The 22,157-nt window shown below is 42.6% G+C and overlaps 1 protein-coding gene across 1 annotated transcript in view; it reads right to left on the bottom strand.

Moving 5' to 3' along the window:
• LPAR2 (lysophosphatidic acid receptor 2) overlaps window positions 1–2,635 on the bottom strand; it is a 76,439-nt gene extending 73,804 nt beyond the window's left edge. Inside the window, exon 1 of the mRNA XM_088455120.1 lies at window positions 2,428–2,635. Within this exon, the coding sequence (XP_088311246.1) occupies window positions 2,428–2,437 (10 nt within the window). The 5' untranslated portion in view covers window positions 2,438–2,635. The remainder of the gene's footprint in view (window positions 1–2,427) is intronic.
• Between the last annotated feature and the right edge of the window lie 19,522 nt (window positions 2,636–22,157).

The following is a 22,157-nucleotide window of genomic DNA, read 5'->3' as shown; positions in this document are numbered from 1 at the left end:
TTTGCCTGTTAATATACAGTCTAGTTTCATTACTGTGGGCCTGATTCAGAGATGAACGCAACTGCAAATCGCATGCAGATCGAGCGATTATTTGCCATTGCGCCTGCGTATGCAATGCAGTGCGCAAAGGCAGCAGTGCGTTCACACAGACCACGGAGGCCCATTGCAGATTGAATGACAGGAAGTAACCGTTTGGGAGTGTTGACAGGGGGTAGTTAGCGAAACGCAGGCGTGACTGGCCGTTTGAACGCCGTTACATGGGCGTGAATAAATTACCCACTACAATTGCATAGACAGCTCTGCGTGGCAGAAGAGCTCACTGGCCTGTGTCAGGTCAGATCTTCCGCAAGGGTAAAATGAGCACCGATGACCTTCGATGGTACCGATGTTTATGTAGGTAAGCGTAGTTGCACGCAGGTGAGAAGGCAGCAGTGGACATCTATATGCTACGGAGATCTTTGCTAACATTAGCATATTTTGCAACTGCGTTGCGTATGGAGACGCAGTTGCGGTCGCATTAGCCTCCATCTCTGAATCAGGCCCTGTGTTTGTACCCAAGTGTAAAGCGCTACATAATATTTTGGCACTGTATAAAAAAATTATATTATTATTTTAATTATTATTATTATTAATAATAATAATAATAATAGTAATAATAATGATAATAATAATATTATTATTAACATCATCAAATTTACCCAAAATAGTTCAATATTTGCACATAAAAAATATATGTATATCTAATATAAGTACATTAGAGGTCATCTGAAACATGTAGAACAATCCATTTGGACAATCACTGTTAACCATACTAGCCGACTTTCTGGCTGCCCCCTCCAGGGGGGTGGGCAGCCAGGTCAGCACAGCAGGGGGTGTGGCAGTGACATAGATGGGCAGTATGGTGGCTTGGTGGCGCGAACGCATCATCGTATCTCCGTCCCCGCTATAAAATGCTGAGATTATTGGCATTGTAAAGCACAGGGCAAGGCTACGATGACGCATTTCAGCGCAAATCCCATTATCGGTCCCCTTCGGACCGCCCATTATCTCCAGGTAAGTGGAGGTAAGTGAAGGGGAGTGGCGGCTACTCCGGGAGACTTGCCCTCTGTTGCGGGTGTCCAGGAGTGCCACGCAATTTTCGGGAGCCTCCGGGCCGTTCCAGTAGAGTAGGCAAGTATGCTGTTAACCCTATTATTATTATTATTATTATTATTATACTTTTATTTAAAGGATGACACAAGTGGTCTGTAGCGCTGTAAAGAGAGTAAAACAGTACAGTACAGAGAACAGTACAGTACAAAGAACAGTACACTACAGTAGACAAGTAGCAAATAGTACTAAACTCAATACATCCTCTGATGTAAGGGGTGCAATGGAAATATTCAGCGTAAGCTGAAACCTGTACTTATTAGCGTGGGCCCAGATAATGTATACCCCAGTCACTTGACCAAAACACTGATTGACTGGATCTGTTATCCTTTAGCAAAAGTGATCGACTCCTCTACTATATTTGTATAAATGAATCAACTCCAGGAATCTATGTATAGAAGACATTACTGATCACAAATCACTGTTAAACCGGGTACACATTGATATGACCGGCAATCGGTCTGATGTTCAGGGCGATTTGCCTTCATCCTGGACATCGCATTATTGCCAGTACACATTACCCGATTTAAATGAACGACAGAACGATCACTCGTTCCGTCTTTCATTAATATGTATGGCGCCGCATGCGATATTGCGTGACTGGACGTGCAGCACGGCCAACCATGCGATATCGCATATGACCGTGGGAGCGCGCAAATTGGGCATGCGCTTTGCACGAGATGGCGGATTAGTCGTTCTGATTTGGACAAATCGGCCGATATGTGTGCCCAACTTTAGTATGCAAAACCTTGAACACTGGTCCTGCCTAGGCAAAAAGATGGGTGGTTCCAATGAAATAAAATCTTTCAGGGTCAAAAAAACACACAGTTCTCATCCAAAGTTTAAAGAAATATTTCTGAGTACAGCAAAACAGCAAAGCAGAAACCTCTGCAAGACACCTTGGGCTCTCAATAAAAGGAAAACACTCTTTGTTGTTCTTGGATATTGTTGAGAGGTACAAGTAAGAAGACTTCATGCTACAATGTAACATTGCTTATTTATACACAATAATTAGGGTTAGAGATTTGGGAGTACATTTTGTTGCAATCAGGTAAATATTAATTTAATGAGACCTACAATTGCAAAAGGGTTTAGTGCAATTGACCTAGTATTAGGAGGGCATAGTGTGCAATGCATTATCAGTTAAATAATATCCAGAAATATCTCCAACTTGTCATTTATTATTTATAAACTCACAGAATAATGCAACATACTTAATACTATCTGTTTTCTTTAAGCTAAAGTAATAAAATAAGAAATAAAAGACTTGGTACTCACCAAACATCATGAGGGAAAAGCAGTGATGCCCCAAGTTTTTGGTTACAGCTAGGTGAGTATTCCTGGTCTCAGGTGTGGAGGTAACAGTACAGGTATACAGAGCCTGGTCTTTAGGACTATGCTGGCTGCCCACAGATGTGCTTATGCAGTTATATGTATATATACAGTATTTGTTAATGGAAGGAACCAGCTGAGGTCCTGGCTGCTTTCTCTCTTTCACAGTGAATGTGTATCTCGTCTGATTTTGCACAAAGGGGGGAGGCGATGGGGAGGGGAGGGGGTGAGAGTCACAGGAGGGGGCAAATTCAGTCTTTACACCCCTCTCACATCACAGACTTCAGTTACAATGGAGCGGGAGGCACTGTAATACTATTAGACCGGCTCCCCCCTCCCCCCAGTGTGTGACCGTCCTGCGGTGCCAGGCTCACAACCACAGAGAATGGAGAGGAGAGGGGAGAGGTGTGGGGAGGAGGGATCCCGGTCCAAACTTACAGAGGAGAAACATTACACATTCCTCTACATGCTTTATTTATCATGGGACTATCCTGCTATCACACCGGACAGCTAGAGAGAGAGAGACTTCATGCAGCCGATTCTATGAATGGGATAAATAGACTCTAAATGGATAGATATGAGGTATATATATGGATGGGAAATCTAGACAGATAGTATTGAGGTACATAGATGAATGTATGTTTAGAGATAAGCTACAGCAAGATATATCTATATGATAACTAATAGATAAATATATAGATAAGAGATATGAGGTGGATAGATGGGAACAATACATATGAATATTATAGTGATAAGAAATAGATATAAAGGAGAGAGATAAATGTCATTTGTAAATAAATGTAGATTTATGAGAATTCTAATAAATTATCTGAATATTTTCCCTGACAGGCAGCTGTGCACAAACCAGTTAAATCTGGTCGAAATTCCAAGGAAAATCCCATTGAATAAACAGCTTTCCTCTCCCCTTTGCGTGTCTCAGCAGTTTGTATGTACACAGGTTCTCATCACTGTATACCCAGGCTGTAGATGGAGAGTATACATTAGCAACCTACTCAGTAAACATCATGCAAGTAAGTTTTACATAGTTCACATATGGTTCTCTTTTGTCCGGGCCTCTTATATACAGTATGTGTAAATCTATGGTGTAATGAGGTGTCTTATATCAGCAGTACAATGTACCTAATTAGATTTGAAAATTAATTCATGTTCAAAAATGCACCATTGCATAGTAGTTGGGCATAATGGGGTAGATTTATGAAGCCCAGAAGTGGTATCAGCGCACGTTATGTGCGCTGATACGGTTTCTCCCTGATGTATGATCGGGGGTCTGGGCGGTAAATGCTATGCGCCCCTGTCATTATCGGCGCTGCTATCTACAAGATAGCAGCGCCAAGCGGCAGGGCCATGTACGAACGGTCATACCGCATGACCGTTCGGCCGGCTGTAGCTGTCGTTATCGACAACTACAGCCTGGCGCTAGCCTATCACCACAGCAGGGACAGCGCTGTCCCTGCTGGGGCGGCTGCCGGCTCCAGGGCTGCATGCGGGGATCTCGCGATACTTGCGAGCTCCCGCGCATGCTCAGTGGAGCCGGCCGGGACAGAGACACAGGGCATCAGCACTAGGCTGATGTGTTGCTGTTTCTAGCGGGTTGCGCCGGAGGGGGGAGTTAACGATCCCCCTCACCGGCCGATGATATGTTCTTACATCTCATCGGTAGTGTTTCCTGCTTCGCCTCGGTAAAGAGGCAAAGCAGGAAGCGGTATAGCGGCACTTAACGTGTGCTTTAATACATCTACCCCAATGTCTCATAAAGATTGTTTGGTTTTTTTTTGGGGGGGGGGGATTTGAAAACACTAGTACATACAATTACAAAAGTAAATTTGTTTGGAATGCTTTATTACCATTTGGAACAGGGGTTCTCAACCACTATCCTCAAATACCAATACCAGGACATGTTTTGTGGATTGCTGTCCATGGAAACAGATGGGATAATTACCTACCTAGCAAAATAGTTTAACTCAACTGTTTATGATTAAAGAAATGCTGAAAACATGACTTGTTGGTGGAACTGAAATTTTAAGGTTGAGAACTCCTGGTTTGGAACATACTTGTCTACTCTCCCAGAAAGCCTGTGAGTCTCACTAAATTCAGGGAGCTCCACTGAACTCCTGGTGCATACACACGGTCAGATTTTTCTTCAGATCTGAACGATAATGATTTAAAAATTGTTCAATCATTCATATCTGAAGGAAAATCTGACATATCTGACATGTTTGTCAGATAAATGATGAACGATGCGCGTTCCCGCTTGTCAGATAATGATATCTGACATCTGATGCGTTTGCAGTCAGACTTGGACGATTCCATTAATTTTAATGCAGTCAAAAATCGTTCATAGTTCAAATCGTTCAAATTGTTGGTCAAATTGTTCATCAAATCGTTCAGATCGTTCAATCGTTCATCTGACACATCTGACAAATCTGACCGTGTGTATGCTCCATAACCTAGGTACACACTATAAGATAATCTGTCCAATTTGGCTAGTTTGAATGAAAGTCTGGTAATGTATGGGAGCATTTGTTCCCAACCACTGGATAACAGCTAAAAATCGTTGTTCAGGCAAATTCAGGTAAATTGATTAAATCCGTTGGTTTTAATCAATTTGTCCAAATGACCATTTTTGTATGTTTTCTGGTATTGGGAGCAAATGGTCGATTGTCATTTGCTGCCGTACATTACCAGATTTTTGTTCCAACCAGCCAGATCGTACAGATCATATTATAGTGTGTACCTATCTTAACCTTCCCCAATGAACAGTCTGGGACCTTAATAATGGAATTTGAGGTGTGTCTCATCATTGTGGCCCTACTCTCCGGCTTTTTTATGGTACAAATAGCAGGATTTAGCAGTGTGAGGTAGAATGGCATTGATGCGATTCGCAGTAATATGCCCCCTGAACCAAAAAATGAAACAAGATGTATCCTGATAACTAGAACAGAACACAATGCTACTAAAAACACAAGTGGGCATTTCTAATGACAGAACTGTTTCTATGGGGTCTATTCATTATGTTAATTATCAGGGTCCCAGCAGACCCGATAATTAACATTCTAACTTGATGAGAGCACCAGAACAATTCATCATTGTGCCGGCGTGGAGACAGCTGATCCGAAAATTAGCTGTCTCCCTGACCTGCTTCACTGCTATTACTCCCGCTTCCCATCAGACTCTCCACCTCTCTACAATCCTTCAAACGGGCTCTCAAGACCCACTATTTCATCAAAGCCTTCCAGCTCTCATCTTAACTTGCTGCTACATACTCCTCTCTCCCTGCCTACCCATCTGTGTCACCCCTGTCTGTCTGTCCCTCCCCCTTAGAATGTAAGCTCCTATGAGCAGGGCCCTCTACCCTCTTGTGCTTCTCCTTACTATACCTTCATCTACTTCTTACTCTCTACCGGGGCACCTAACACTTGATTGCTTTGCATTGTTGCTTATCTGGGTGTTATGGTCTTGAATGTAGCAATGTATATTATCCATGTCCTGTAATGTATTGTACTGAAACTGTAAGTCACTGTAAATCAATCTGTTTATGTACTTTGTAAGGCGCTGCGGAACACTTGTGGCGCCATATAAATAAATGATAATAACAATAATAATAATAATAATAATAATAACAATAATAATTACTAGAGCTATAACTTAGGGCCAGATTCAGCAAGGAATGCAGTTGCTGATACGCATGCAATTGGCCGATTGTTGCGTACTGCGCATGCGTATGCATCGTAGTGTGAGTGCACGAACTAGCCATTGCGATCGCAGTGACTACACAGACCCTTCGCAGAGTGGTTGACAGGTAGTGCCATTTGTGGGTGATAACTGGGGGGGGTGTGGCCGGTCTAACGTAGGCGTGCCAGTGTGTTTGAACGCCTTTGCAGGGGCATTCATAAATTATCCACTGCGATGCCCTACGCAGCCTGAGGCCTCATAGCGTGTGTGGAAGTTAGCAATTTCTGAGTAAGGTCAGAGGCCCTGATTCAGAGCCGGACGCTCTGACAGAGAGCTCGCTCTGAATCAGGGCCGTCCCTTCTCCTTTTTGGAGCGGCCTCCTGGCCGCTCGCATAGCTGTGGATGACCACCCACAGCTATAGCGAGCTGCCAAAATGATGGTCGCGATGGTCAAGACCATTGCGTCCATCGGGCTTGCGACGAGACCCTGCGGTTCCCATGGGAACGCCTCCGTCTGGGCAGCCATGCCCCCGGGACACGCCCACCAAAGGGGGCGTGCTGTCAATCACCATCGACAGCACGCCCCCTTTTGGTGCGAGACCTGGACCTGAAACCTAGCGTTCCGCTGTTTTAGCAGGTCCTTAGCCACATGATTGGTTTCTAATAACCGATTCACTCCATTTTCAAAATGGCTTCTATGGGTTGACAATTTATTCTAAGCCAGAACAAATCTCTGAGGCTTCTATTGGGAGAGTGCTGTGAGAGGGATCCACTCGGATCCCTCCCAGCACCCCCCACCCAGTGGTTCATGTGTCCTCATGCGCAGAAGGACATTACAGAGGCCTCTGGTCATAGACCTGGCAGTCCATCATTCGCAAGGGGCCGCTCTAACTGTGAAGGGCATCACCACTGCTGGCATCAGGGGAATATCTATAATGGGTGCAGGGTGTGCGGGGCCAGGGGGCCCCACACAGCACACCCTGCACCCATAGGTAATTATACTTACTTCTCCGCCGATTCCTGAAGTGCTGCTCCGCACTGTAGAGCAGCAAAAACTCACTGGGAAAATGGCGGCAGCCATTTTCCCAGTGATCTGTGCATGCACAGAAAGATGTCCCTAGGAAAGGAGGAGTGGCCACCATTTTCCCGGAGACCCGCGCATGAGCTGTAGATTCTGGCATGGAGGGGGCCCAAACAGAGGCTGCACACGGGCCCCCTCCTCTCTTAAAACGCCCCTGGCCAGCATGCATGCGAAGAGCGGTGGGATGCATCACATGCAAGTAACACATTCTTGAACAGTACAATGAGGGACCCATTCATCATTCCTTTAAGAAGGGGAAAATTTATTTTTGGCCTACTTCTGAAGGAATCAAGTAACAGAACCATTCACTATAAAGATATCAGTGAAACCTTCACCTTACCTTTCAGTCACAATCCGGGCCGTCGCCTCCATACTATAGTATGGGGACCTTGATTCATCAAACTCTAAAAAGGCTCACACAGACAATTGCTCCGGTGGTTTGGTATTTGCCACTGTAACTTGTGGTAAGTCAGATACTTGGTGTGCATGGGACAATCCGTAATAATAATGAATGGGTCTATAAATAACATTACAATCTATTATGAGCATAGTTAAAGAAAAATGAATATTCAATAGGTAATATGAAGGATGTATAGTTTAACAGGACAGCAAAGATAGAAATATATTGAGGAAATGAGTGAAGTGCAGATAAAGAAGAGGCGATATAATGACTTACAGAAGATGAAAAGCATGCAGTCCTTCCTGTCACATGTATTTTCTACCCGCTCTTACAATGAAGAAGACATGGTTGGTAATGGTTTGCGTATTGTAAGTGGTGTCTTGTCGCATGCATAACATTAGCACACTACAGTGTTCATTCTGCGCTTCCTGTGTATGGGAAGAAACCAGCCGTTACACATGACAATAGCACGCGTTACCACTGCCAGTATTAGCATATTCCACTTCCTCTTGCTCTTGATGGTGCTGTATGGAAATAACTTTGTTATGTATGAAAACTGAGATTTTTGGAATTCAAATAGGCAGCTGGTTTTAGGGGGCAATATGTAGGCAATGAATTAGTAAATGCTAAATTTCTTGCAAAAGTGTAAGTGGTTGATTCAGAGTTAGGAGTAAAGCAGAAACAAAACAAGTTACTTTGCACTTTGGAATAACCATGCTGCACTGCAGGTGAGGCTGATTAAACGTGTCGGGGGATTTAGGTGTGATAGGGGCGTGTCCAAATGCAAATCTAAGTTGCATTGTAAAAATAAAGCTGTCCAGCATTTGGGACTACATGCAGCAGGAGCCAGTAATTACCCCACATGCAAATAAAATAAATGTATTTACACCCCTTGCATTGCAGCATGATTTGTAGGGGATGCAGTTAAGATGCCGGCGGTCGGGATGCCTCAGGGTTCCTGTCCCCACCATAGGTTCCTACACTCCACTTCCCTCCTCTTTATCCTCGTGCTCCCCATTAGTTTTCCCCCACTAGAAGTAAAATAGGGGGATAGGTCTCCCGATCCTAGCCTGGGCTTAGAATTATTTGGGGAAACCCCCTTTTATACTTGCTGGTCACCGCCTAGGGTGACTTAGGGGCTCATTTACTTACCTGGTAAGGTGTGGCTTGGTATCTGTTCAGCTCATTAGGGAAGGGGGATAGGGTTAGGGTACCCCTTCTGTTACCCGGAGTCCTATTGCTGATTACACTTTTCTTGTGAACCTCCAGCTCAAGCTGTGAGGGGACGTGAGCTTTGGTTATTGCATCAGCTCATGTCTAATACAATTGTGATCACTGTAATTGTTGTTTTTTATCGAATGCAATGTAATTTAATTTATGCCGGGATTCTTTAATGCATTGTGTTCATCCATCTAAATGCTGTTTTCGTCCTCATGCATTATTGGAATGTTTTACTGGTGTTTCATGCCAAAGTGCTTCATATGTACTAGCAATGGGTAACCCTTCACCTGCTGGTTTAATTTAATCTAATGTAAATTCATTTGCTGATATATATTGAAATTGTGGCTTTGCTAAAGGGTTTTCTTGTGTATCTCTGTGTACAAATGTATTCGCTGGTTTTGCTCTAAGACTGTACCTGTTTAGTTACTGCAATCATCTGGTAGCTGTTTATCTCTTAACCCTGTGTGACCTCAGCTGGCAAAACTCTCTGTATAGTAAATTGTGCATTTATTTATTCTTTCTGCATTACCTTGCTTGGAGCCATTTAACTCTGCATAGACCTTTTGCTGTTGTTATAGCCAGTGCACTACAAACACCTACCTAGCTTGCATGTGCGTTACCTTGCTTGGAGCCATTTAACTCTGCATAGACTTTTTGCTGTTGCTATAGCCGATACACTACAAACACCTACCCAGCCTGAATGTGCGTTACCTTGCTTGTAGCCATATGATTCTGCACAGACTGTTTCATGCTGTTATAGGCGGTGCACTACAAATACTTTACAGTCTGTGTGTGTGTTGTACTTTCCATTCCAGATTAATATGCACTGCATAAATACCTGTAATTACAGTATATGCTGCAAGTAATTATTCTCTGTTTCTGCAATGTTGCTTTGCCTCATATGTCTTTCTCTAAAGTGCTAAACAGATAGGGTATGGTCAGTCATATTTTATCCTTGTACTTATTTCTTACTCTCTTGCCAGCTGAGGTCGCCGGTAGAGGACAGGGAGGTGTTAAGGAATTATCTGGGTATTGAAATTTGCAAGAATTTATGCTGTATATTATTTACATTTTATATCAACTGTTGTTTAACTATTTGCAATAATAAAATTGCGTTGTACCTTCCTTCCTGACTGGTCACTGTTTCTGCAAAAGGGGATATCACTAAGGCTTGCCTCTCTGTCACGGTGTGTCATACCTCAACAACGGGGAGATCGGCCACAAGGAGGCCTACCAAACACACCTGAACCTGGTGCTAGTGGTGGATCACTATAGAAACTTTCAGAGCATCACACTAATGATCCCATTTAAATGTATATATCTCTCTTTTTTTTTTTTTAATATAACAGCTTCATAATGAGAGTAAGGTGCAATCAAGGAGATTGCTGGGGGTAAATTTACTAAGAATCGTGTTTGGTCGAGTTTTTTTTTTTTTTTGTTAACTCACTTTGACTTGCCCGAAACTCGGGTGAGTTTCCTGTTTTTCAACTCGCATATTTACTAAGAAGAGATATTAGCTGAAAGTGAGTTTTCCGATGCTGAAGCAGAACGAGTTTTTTCCCCCAAATTGCGAGTTTAGATGAGATTACTTACCCGAGATTGCAGTGTTTTTTCTCTGCAAAACTCACCCAGGCAAGCAGCCTGCACATATCAGTGAAATATCTGAAGGCTGCTTGTGTGGTCTACCTGTAAAAAAATGGGTCAAATGTTTTGGGTTTTTTTTCAAATTACATAGGGTCCCCCCCCAAAAGCCTAACCAGCCCCGGACTTGCCAGTCAGTCCTGGTTCCAAAAATTACGGAGAACAAAATGAGTAGGGTTCCACCATAAACTAGGAACCAACACCTGGCTGCAGGGCCAGTCCTGGTTTAAATTATTAGTGGGGAAAAATTGCGTAGGGGTCCCCCTATAATTAATAATTAAAACCAGCACTGGACCCAAAATGGCTGGGCGGTAATGCCACAGCCCGGAGACCCTTTCACCGGGGCTCCATGGCCAAAGCATTATCAGCCCAAGTCAGTCAGGCCAAGCCAGGGATCTCAGGGGAGATGGGGACCCCCCCAAGAAGGGGTCCCCCCCCGAAACCCCAGGCTTGGTCTGAAGCCCGGGGCTCTTCTCTGCACCCCTGAAGCGTTGGGTGCAGGGGTAATAAAGTGAGAAATATAAGGAAACTATTGTATTTTACAATGGGACTACAGGTGTCAGCATGCCTGCCCTTTGGCACTTGTGGAACAAAAGTGCCAGCAGACGGGCGGTACCTGTACCCTCACTGTAAAATAAATAGTTAAACAAAGACAAAACACACACACCGTGGATATATACCCATGTACTTATATATACGTGGTATATATGACATTTCCTGCATGTTCTTAATTCAAAAGCTTCACAAATGTTCTAAATTATGAAGCCTTATAGCCAGTGAGTAATTGTTGATGAAGGTGAGTGGTGCTCTGATATAAAAGTTAGAATGTAAACAATAAAGATTTCAAATCACTAACATACACAAATACTGCTAGCAGTGAAGTTATACCCATGCTATTGTGGACAAATCTGGACCTCCTGTCAACATAAGAACTGAATGATGTGCCCAACACACATGGCAATTCGGAATGCTGCCCTCTAATCCTCACCCTCTCCATCCATGCTAACTGACATGTAATATAAGTACCCCTTGGTATTATTCACGGACTGTACTGCACTTCACCTATAGAGATCTATTCATTATCCCACAATTCCTACAAATGTATGTGAAAATTATTAAAAAAAGAGAGAAAATTAAGGATCGTGGTCATTATAATGATAATGCAGGAGATATCAAGGATATCTTCTGCTTACCTTTTACTTCTGAAATTCATCAAGCTCCAGAAATATGACATTTTCAGAGCATGACAGTGGGAACCTTCGCCATATTTGGATGGTGCTGATTCCTGGTCCTCGCTCCTTTCCAATGGGAAGGAGTCTCGGGTTGCAAAAAGGGATCCTTACGGAATCTCATACGTCTTTGTGTTTCAGCCAAGGCCAAAAAAGACACAAAAAAGAAAATTCTTTGGTTGGGGAACACTTTTTCAAGAAATTAACATTAAGCGCTATCCAAGACACTCATGTTTGTTAGACTTCTATTTTGAAGTTGGTATTACTTCTTTTTGTGCCAATTGGAGCTGCAGGATTGGTATTTTGCACAGATACAAGCAAATCTTATAATTTGAACACAAGAAATTATTGTGAAATTGTTGTAATTATAATTTTTAAATATAACCTTTATTTTCTTCTCATTATAAAATAATGGAGTAACCTGACTGGAATATAGGCAAAGAATTGGTTCTAGTCACCCCTAAATAGACATCAAATAATAATACAAATAAGTTTGCTCAATTCAATACATATACAAAATATATAAAAGGTGAAAGTAATAGGTAATAATGCTAACTAATCACTTAATCCTACTTATAGCAGATAATTAAAGTACAGCATCAGGTCTTGCGATTAATCAAATATTATAACAGCATTAAACATCTAATGGTGAAAATAAATTCTCAGATAATACAATTCCGGTTATTTTTTTATGTCTATTTAGGGGTGACTGGAACCAATTCTTTACCATATTCTAGCCAGGTTACCCCATTATTGTATATGGAGCATAAAATAAAGGTTATATTTTAAAATTATAATTACAAAAATTTCACAATAATTTCTTAAAAATGTGTGCCCCAACCAACTTTTTTGTGTCTTTTATGGCCTTACCTGAAACACAAACACGTATGAGCATTTATATTGATTCTAGGGAACACCTCCATCCATAGTAAATGATGATTAGATACAAGTTAGTTGTATATGCTGGTCGATAATCAATGTTGAAAAGAGTTTTTTGTCCTGTGCAGGATTTCTTTTCTATTTATGAACAGCTGCCCAATGCCGGCTGGTGCCCCCGGAGTTTCTTGGGAGCCAGGTAGAGAATGTTGTTCTGATTGTTTGTAATCCACGTTTAGTGGCCAGGGGGGATCTTTCTCTGCCTGCATCTCAGCCGCCAACCCTATGCATAACGCGAGCGGCCGCTCGCTCTATGGATAAGGCAGCCGGCTGAGAGGCAGGCAGAGAAATATGCTCCCCGGCCTCTCTGATTTTTGAATTACACTCAATCAGAGCGGCCAGGCAGCATTCTCTACCTGCCTCACTGCCTGCAGCCAGACAGTGAATAGCTATCAGCACTTCTGTCCTTAGAATTTGGATTCTATTTAGAGAAGCACTCCATTCCTCCTGTGATTCACCCGGTGTTTGGTGAAAAATAATTTTAATAGACAATATTACACTATTGTGTTTTTTATATGTTTTATTTACATGTGATTGGAGAAACATATATAAAACAACACATCAGAGAACTATGCTGATAAGTATTTTGAACTATATACCTGTTTGAACATTGGTTTTAGCACGTTCTTGTCAATTTTTTTTGTATTATGCAAGAGTAGGGTGATGAGCACAGCATCAGTACAGTCTTCCTATGGACTCATATGCACGGAAACATCCACTACACTGGGCAATTTTACTATAAATGTACATACCTAATACTGATGTGCACATACATTCATACATACCTGTACAAACACATCAAACATACCTGTACAAACACATCAAAGTATATCTATATATTTATTTTCATAATGCTATTTTATACAGATATACATGTACATCATATTGTGTGTGGTGTAGTGGTGACCGATCAGTACACTGTATATGTGCAGGCCTATATGATTAAAGTCTCCTGGAAGAAAATCTTTGTTTTCTACAGCTTGGTAGCAAACATATAAGGTTGAACTTTTGAGAGCCAGCAGATACAAGAACTATGTGAAGTGTGTAGAGTTAACTAAGTCTTGTACCACTCCAGATTTAGTTGTCCCCATCTAAACCTGTTGTGCACCTGGACCCAAAACGTAAAATGCAATGGAACTGTTCAGTATAGAGCAAAAAACAGGTGAATTGATTACTGCTGATGACTGGAGAAGACCTTTGGAGACCATTGCATATTAAAATGTGCTTGGAGGAAATGAGTAACTGTCAGTGCAGGTGCAGTGTGGCAGTTGATCCTCCGACTCACTGCTCTTACGTTGGAGCCCTGCGTGCCTCTAACTGGTACATATCGGCTTGTGCCTTTAGATCAGTGCAGTTTTAGGCACTGACAAAAATCCTGAGCAAACTTGCTTAAACAAAAATTTCAAATCAGAGACTCCACATGGGCACCATGTAGACTTTTTTGACCCTGACTAACTTCAAACAGCCAAAACCCTAATCCTGCTCAAACTACACCACCATGCCAAATTTGGTGGATCTAGGTACAAAACTCTGGCCGTGCATAAAGGGCAAACAGAAACACTACCTTTGGGCTCTATTCAGCTATTTGTAAGGGTATTGATGAATGACAGCAGGCAGAGTTAATCAGCACACTTTAACAAATGCTCCTTTTGTAGATGGTAATTGCCGATCGTAGAGTTTGTTTTCATGCAATTCATGTGTTTAGATAGGTCTACAGGGAGACTGCACAGGTGCGGTACCATTCCCTAGAAAGTCATTAGTGACTATAATTAAGTAGTGAAGTGGTTTTTGACTACATTAACACTGTCTGTTTCACACAAACTCAGTGTCTCGGAAGTTATTACTCACCCCTCACTTCTGCCGTACATACACTGATTCATATCACCCTGATTCTCACATATCCACATAAGTGTTAATAACAGGGTGAAAGTGTAAATATTATTGCAAGTGTTTTGTTTGTGGCCCAGAGTTTGGTTCATATCAAACTGTAAATTAGGCCCTTTGTCTGTTCGAACCATTGTACCAATAACTGTTAATAAACCTTAAGCCCACCTGGGGCCACCTCTCATTGGGAAGAATAGCGTTGTCATTTCGCTTTATGCTTTCTTACCTTTAAGCATATGATATTGTTGTTTATATCCTATAAAAAGAAAATGATATATCCTGGGACATTGGTATCATTTAAACTTGCACTGTGCTCCCCTCCAATCCTGGAATTTAGATTCGTTGGCTCCTTTTTTTTAATACTGAGCACCTCACATGAAACATCTGTTACTTCCCTTTCCTCATGTCCTTTGCCCTGTCCTATTTGCCTCTTCCTTCTCCTCCTAATTCCTTTTCCATCCTTCCCTCCCACTTTGCACACATGCTGTTGTAGAGATCAGAGCACTTACTTCAAGTATAAGTATGTGTCTTGGAAGGGGTACAATATTATGTGGGGTGTGTATGATTGTTATGTTAAAGCTGGTGTGGGGTTTGAACTTTGAAGTAATGTTACGTGGTGGTGGGTGTGCGGGGTTGTGTGGGGTCTGGTGTGGGGTCTGGTGTGGGGGTGCATTAACACAAAGTTGGAGCTAATGTGCAGCTGTTATGTTATGCGGGGGCTAATGTTGGTGTTGGATTAATACCATTTGGGCTGATGTTGGGTTGTTTTAATACCATTTGGGAGCTTATTTAGTTGGTAAGTTAATGCCCTGTAGGGACTGCTGTGTGGGGTGTGTATTAATGGTGTGGGATTTGTGGATCTATTAATGTTACATGGCGGCTCTTTATTATATGTGAGGGCTAGATGTTAAATGGAGGCACTTTCTTAATTGCAGGGACTATTAATTTAATGTGGGATCTCTAAGAAATAATTATGTGGTGGTCTGGGCTAAGTAAATACTGTATATATAGACTAAAACATATTGTATTTTACCACAAGTATTTGACAAATGAAAAAAAATCTAATTGATAATTGGGGTGCAGGAGGGTTGTGTCCACATTGTGTAACCAAAAAAGCATTTGATCCACAGCACTATCCCAACAGCCAGGATATAAATTACATCCCAATTCTAGTTGTAATTAAAAAACTGCCAAAGTTAGTTACACATATTACAATACATGTTAAGTTGATTAATTCATACCCTCTGGCTATTCCTAAATGAAACACAAACATTAATTACATCTAAAGTTTAATGTGATTAGTGCTTTACAATAAAAATGTATTCACCTCCCAAATAAACCAGCTATCCGGAGGCACCGATGAGACCTTCCTTTCCCAATCCCTGGATGAACCTCACCATATTTTAACATTGCAATGATATACCTGGACTGAGTAATTTTAAATGTAGTAAGGTGTCTTGGACTAATATCTTGGAACAGTGTCAAAGGACAAATGTATCATACAAGGTGTGGCTGTACAATTGTAGTAACTTCGGGGAAAATTCACTGTAAAGTACAAGAAAGACACAGGATGGGATGTACTCACCTATCTACTAGCCTCTCAACCCCATCTTTTGCAATCTTACAGCAAGCTTAGGACAGCTGGGCCCCTTGTGACATATCTTTTCATTGGAAGGGGTTACTGTAACCGTTGAAGGTGCATACCTGCTGGAAAGCTGAATCCCTTAGTTTACTTAATGAGCTTGTTCTAAGGGGTGTGGGAGGGTTACCATCTCCAGCAACTGTCACCATCAAACAGCTTTGTTTGAATGCCTTAATTGATGCATATTGAAAAGATCTTACATAAACCTGTTATCATCACAAGTGCTAAAGTCTATAATGGTTACCGCTAATACAGAAGAACATAGAGCATAGGGTCCCCATGAAAAGATAGCAACCAACACCAGGCTACTTCAGCATGGAATGGTCCCACTATAACAAGGAGACAAAGTTACCTGCCTCATGATGCCAGCACCTGTCTGTTCAGCATAAATTAAGAAGACTTGGGGCTACAAAAATATGGGCCTCTCTTAAGAAACACCACCACTTTGTTGAAAAGAACTTGGGACCCTCCTAGGTAACAAGTAACAGGGTAACGTACTATAAGGTGGGATGTATTAAAAATGCTGTAAAACCTTAGAAAACTTTTGTTTTTGGAGGATTCCCGTAATACATACGGATCCCCATATCAATTAAAAAAAGCCCCCAGTAGATATCAGAGGATTCTATGAGGATGCGATGTGCCCGCATGCAGCACATTCCAGAAAACATAACTTTCTGGAGCAAGAGCCTGCAAGGCCACGCCATCTACAGAAGGATCCCTCTCTGTACCCTGCAGATTACATATGCGCTGGCCAATAGAAGCACTTGTGCAACGGGTCATAAACCTGGAGGAATTTTCTTCACTGGGACAGCTCTATATCGGAAGAGCTGTCCCTGCCGTTATGTGACCCTGCACACCGGAGATAACAAAATGCCAGTATGCAGGCAATTGTGGGCAGGATGTATTGCAATACAATTGTGATGATTGATACATCTCACCCATAGGGCAGTATTCAATTTGGTTGCGAAAAGTCGTTATCGGCGATAATTTATCGATGACGTCATTTTCGCCTGTTTTAATTATCCCCGTATGGATAACTTTTCACCATATTTTACAAAACAGAAAAAAAGGGGTTTAGGGGTGCAGGCTTAAAAAAAATAGCCTGCACCCCTGGGAATGGCCTCTAAAATTAATGGGTGTCAAAAAAAGTTTCGGGACACCCCAAAAAATTAACTTGAATTTTGGGGAAAATAAAATAAATATGGGGGACAAAATCCTAAAGTAGCGAAATAGATTCCACAGGGGTCCCCATGTATGCGGCAGGAGTTTTCTTCATTGCGGGAAGTAGCAGAAGGTGCATTTTTTAAGAATTTTTAAAAATAAATTTAGGGACTTAAAAATATGGATATAGTTTAAAAAAAAAAAATCTAAGTGCTATTCTTCACCTCTTCTTCTTAAGCCGTATTTATGCACCTGCTGCGGCTATTACAAACTTCAACTTCCTTCAGCAGTCAAAAATGGGAGTACCCATAGTGATCCCCCATGTCTAAACATCTTTAAGGGGGGTCCCAGGAACAATTCCCGAAAATTCCCATTTTTTTGCGATACTTACCTTTCCGCCGGCTCCCGTTTAGCTGATTCCTAATTGAATACGGGGATAAAGCGGGCACGTGCCCGATACTTTGTCCCCGTCAAACCTCCGATGTGGAGCAAAAAGTCCAACACAGACTTTTCGCTCCAAATTGAATACCCCCCATAGTGCTTAAAACATAAAGCAAAATGCGGAATTATAAATCCAAGCAAGCCCTGGCAGTCATTGAAGCACTACAAGCACCAGCATACCCAATTATGCAACTGTCTGGTCAGCTTGATTGTTAAGCAGCTAGATCTGAGATTGTGTTAAACCTAAAGGTGCCCACACACATAGCGACATTTTACACGATTTGGCCGATTTCGACGAATCGTGACGACGAATCGGGTAAAAAAAGTACAAATCATGAGTTTATACTCACGAGCATGATGCCGATGCGCGTCCCCGCTCGTCGTACATCGCATCTTCTGATCTGCCGTGCTGCAGGGCAGATTAGCCAATCTGGGATACAATGCATTGGCTGCAAGATAGATCTTTAGTCAGATTGGACATTTTTAACTCCAAATCGTGATCACGACGGCAAGGGAGCTCCCGTGAAAGTTCATGAGTAAATTGGCCATAAAATCGTATCGTGAGCACATCGGTATATGTGTGGGCACCTTAACATAACAGGTGTGGTCATTGTCTGATCAGATCTCCTGTCCATCTCAATCAACGGCAACATTTTCTGGCTCAAACACTATGAAATTTGTGATAAATTGTGTCTAACCTAGCCTAATTGGCTAAATGATGTGACTCAGATAATGCATATGTGGAACTGCAGAGTTACTTGGACAGACCATGGACATAAAAAACTTCCATATATAAGTATGCTTTCACAACACTACATAATCTCAAATCGGAATCGTTTTATGTCACCCAACATAAGTGAAACTCAAGAATATTTTGGAATTCCCAACAGCTATTGGTAACCTGCCCGCATCCCACCCACTTCATAGTGAAATGGGCAGGACAGAGGGCGTGATGACGTGATTCTCTGTAAATCAATTCATAATTGTCCCGCCCACTGTGCATAATGCTGAAATTTCGGCATTGCATTGTGGAGGCGATCGGTGGGTTGCCCACACACCAGCAGAAGGTGTATGGGCGACCCACTAATCGCCCGTACACTTGCTGCAAGGGACCCGCTGTGATTGACATCTCAACAGAACGGGCCCAGTAGTGATGTCATCACTGACAGCGCAGACACATTACAAGTATAGCTCCACTCAGGCGCTGTCAAATTGACAGTGCCTGAATGGAGCTATACTTGTAATTGTTGTATGTATGTCATACTTACCTACCTTTCAGAATCTCTTCCCAGGAGAAGCCCGGGTAAGAGAAGCAGCATGGGGCCGATGGGGGCGGGGCCTAATGAATCGCGTCATTAAGCCCCGCCCCCTCGCGGCAAAACTGCCGAGATTGGGTACAATTTACATAGGGGGCGGGGCCAAATGCTGTGATTCATGCAGAAGCACATCTTAAGCCCCGCCCCCTTCACGGAGACCCGCAATCGCCACGGGTATTCTCCTCATTCTGCCCACTTCACTAGGAAGTGGGCAGAATGCGGGAGAAATGCCTACCCTTCCGGGGGTGCGGGGGGTTACCTGAAAAATCGGGAGCCTCCCGCGAAAACCGGGAGGGTAGGCATGTATGATGTATGTATGTATGTATGTATAGAGAAAAGTAAGGAGTCTCTTTAGTCTCCGCTGGCTGCAGTCTGTTTGCGCATATCTAGAACAATCTGTATATCTATAGCGCAGACACATTACCTGAACGATTGGTGCGTGTGTATGCACTTGCCAATCATTAGATAGGTCAGCGGGACAGCCAAACCCATCTGCCTAGTGTGTACCCAGCTTAAGCAATGCTGCCAGAAGATCTATTGGGCAATGTGGCTTGAGAATACCTGGCTGCTCTTTACATGCCGCACCGCAAGCAATATTGGGGGCATAATCACACAATCCTAAGGGTGTGGCTGTGCCTCCTTAGCAGTCTATGCCCCCCAACAAGCCTGGGCCTATGCCCGCTGTCCCACCCGCCTTCAGCGCTCCTGAGTATAAGCTGCATTCAGAAAGGATCGTAAGTTACGTGTCTCAGCTTTACAATACTACTGAAACTGATATCCAGCTTTTAACACTTATGTCAACAAAGTGATAGGTTGTCTTCGAGTTTGGGGAGAAAAGGCAGTAAAGTGTGCTCATCTTAGTAAATAAGTTGTGGGATTCCTACATAAGTGTTTAATAAATGTTTACGACAGACCCTGACTAGCTGACACGACCAAAAACAATCTGCTAATACTAACACTAACAAGTCTTTCCATGAAGCAAACTTGTTTATTTTAATGATGACCCAATACCATGACTGTTTAATCTGTTTCAATTAAGATTCTACAAATATGTAGTCCCATTTAACTGGTAATAATAATAAACACATGGGTTTTTTTTTTTAAAGGCATTCAAATCGTGTGGGGAAAAAAGGATTCTTATGCACTATTATAAATACTGATAACCAGCTCTGCAATCTCAGTAACAATCAGAAGTGATTTTTAATCGTGAAAGATGAAAGCCTGCTCCTTATTGACTCCCTGTCTTTTGCTAAGTAGGCAGGCTTACCGGACAAAACTTATTTAAAGTTGTCATTTCTTCAGGGAACAGTTCATGTCAGTTATAAGTTGTTGTTTTTTTTTTTTACTATATTGACTACATCAGATCAAGAACTGAAGAAGATTCCAGTAAAGTATATATGAATCTCAATGCACTACAGATTGGAGTCAGTTATTTTCATTACAGTATGTACAGGGCCACATTTATTTGCTTGACAGAGGCATTGTTTATTATTATAAACATTTGTTAATATAGCGTCAACATAGTATATTGCATTTTACATTTTGGAAAATAACAGTAATAAAATGGGGATTGGTATGAAATACCACCAGACCTATGTCCGGCGGTTCAAATCCCAATGCCAGAAGACCGGCAGCAGTAAAGATCCCGACAGCTAAAACTGTAAGTATTTACTAACCCTACTCCCCCGCCTAACCCTCCTTTAGGGGTGCCTAACCCTAACCTCCCTCCCTAGTGTCTATCCCTAACAGCCCTCTAAGTGCCTAAACCTAACCCCCCCTTCCCCGCAGCCTAAACCTAAGTCTCCCGGGGGGGGTGCCTAACCCTATCCTCCCCCCGGGGGGTGCCTAACCTTAACCCCCCCTACTCCTATCCTAAACCTAACCCTCCCAGGGGGGCTCCTAACCCTATGTCCCCCCAGGAGCCCTAAAACCTAACCCTCCCCCCCGCACCTGGCTTACCTTCGTTCGGTATGCCCGCCATCAGGCTCCAGGCTGGCGTAGGTCTAATGATATGCGTTGTCATTAGTTACTTGCCGGGATTTGACAGTCGGGAAGCCGGCGGTCGGCATTTCGACCGTCGGCTTCCTGACTGCATCCCTTAACATGAGATTAGATAAAAGGGCACTATTATAGATTAATTTAGTTAAGATATTTTAACAGCATTGTAAAATAACCTGGTATCCCTAGCCAGTGGTACCAGAAGGAGCCCACTGCAATTTAGCTTTGGGCAAGACCAAAATTAAGAGTGTGTTATTCGCGCCCTACTGCAGCAAGCCACAGATCACCTCACATCAACAGCAGTGTGGGTTTTTATCTTCCAAGTCACGTCCATAGAGGGCAAGATCACCATTGGCGTGCATTTGTCCCTATTTAGAATATGGAGGGCGCGGAAAAGTTCTTTCTGGCACAGGGCACCAAATGTGTAGTTATGGATCTGCTTTTCAGTATAATCTCCCTAACACCAGATTTGTAAATCGTCCCTGACATAGGTTCAAGATTATATTTACACCCACGCTCACCTCTATGCCTCCCATACATTGATAGGGGAAAATGAGTGGTGATCACTGAGCCATCATCACCCACTGCCTCCTGTAACTGTTGTGAAGTACCAGCAGACAATGGGTCTGATTCTGAGTCGGACTCAGATGAATCTTTATCTACTTCTTTGGCTGCAGTCACATCTGTGACTTATGCTAAAGCCGCTGCAAAGTCCTTCCCTGGTGTACATTTGTGCGTCTGAATGTGCAAGGACTGAGACACCTACTGTATGTTCAGCCTCCTTAGATGCTCAAATACCACTTGGTGCATCTTTAGAAGCCACCGTTGGATGCACCATCACAACTTGCACCAGCCCTATAGCAGCTGCAGATTATCCATCTGAATATGGCCTATGTGAATGATTCTGCATCTCTGTAAATAAACCACTGCCCTGCCACCTGCCAATGGTTAACCAGTCATGGTCAATGGTTTGACCATTGACGTCAGACAGGGCAACAATGTTTTTGTTGTACCCACCCGACATGGTGGGTTC

Source organism: Taudactylus pleione, unplaced genomic scaffold, assembly GCF_031769625.1.
Source record: "Taudactylus pleione unplaced genomic scaffold, aTauple2 ptg000644l, whole genome shotgun sequence".
In the NCBI taxonomy this organism is placed as follows: Eukaryota; Metazoa; Chordata; class Amphibia; order Anura; family Myobatrachidae; genus Taudactylus; species Taudactylus pleione.
Note: the sequence above shows the minus strand (reverse complement) of the source record. Positions and strands in the feature narration are given on the sequence as shown.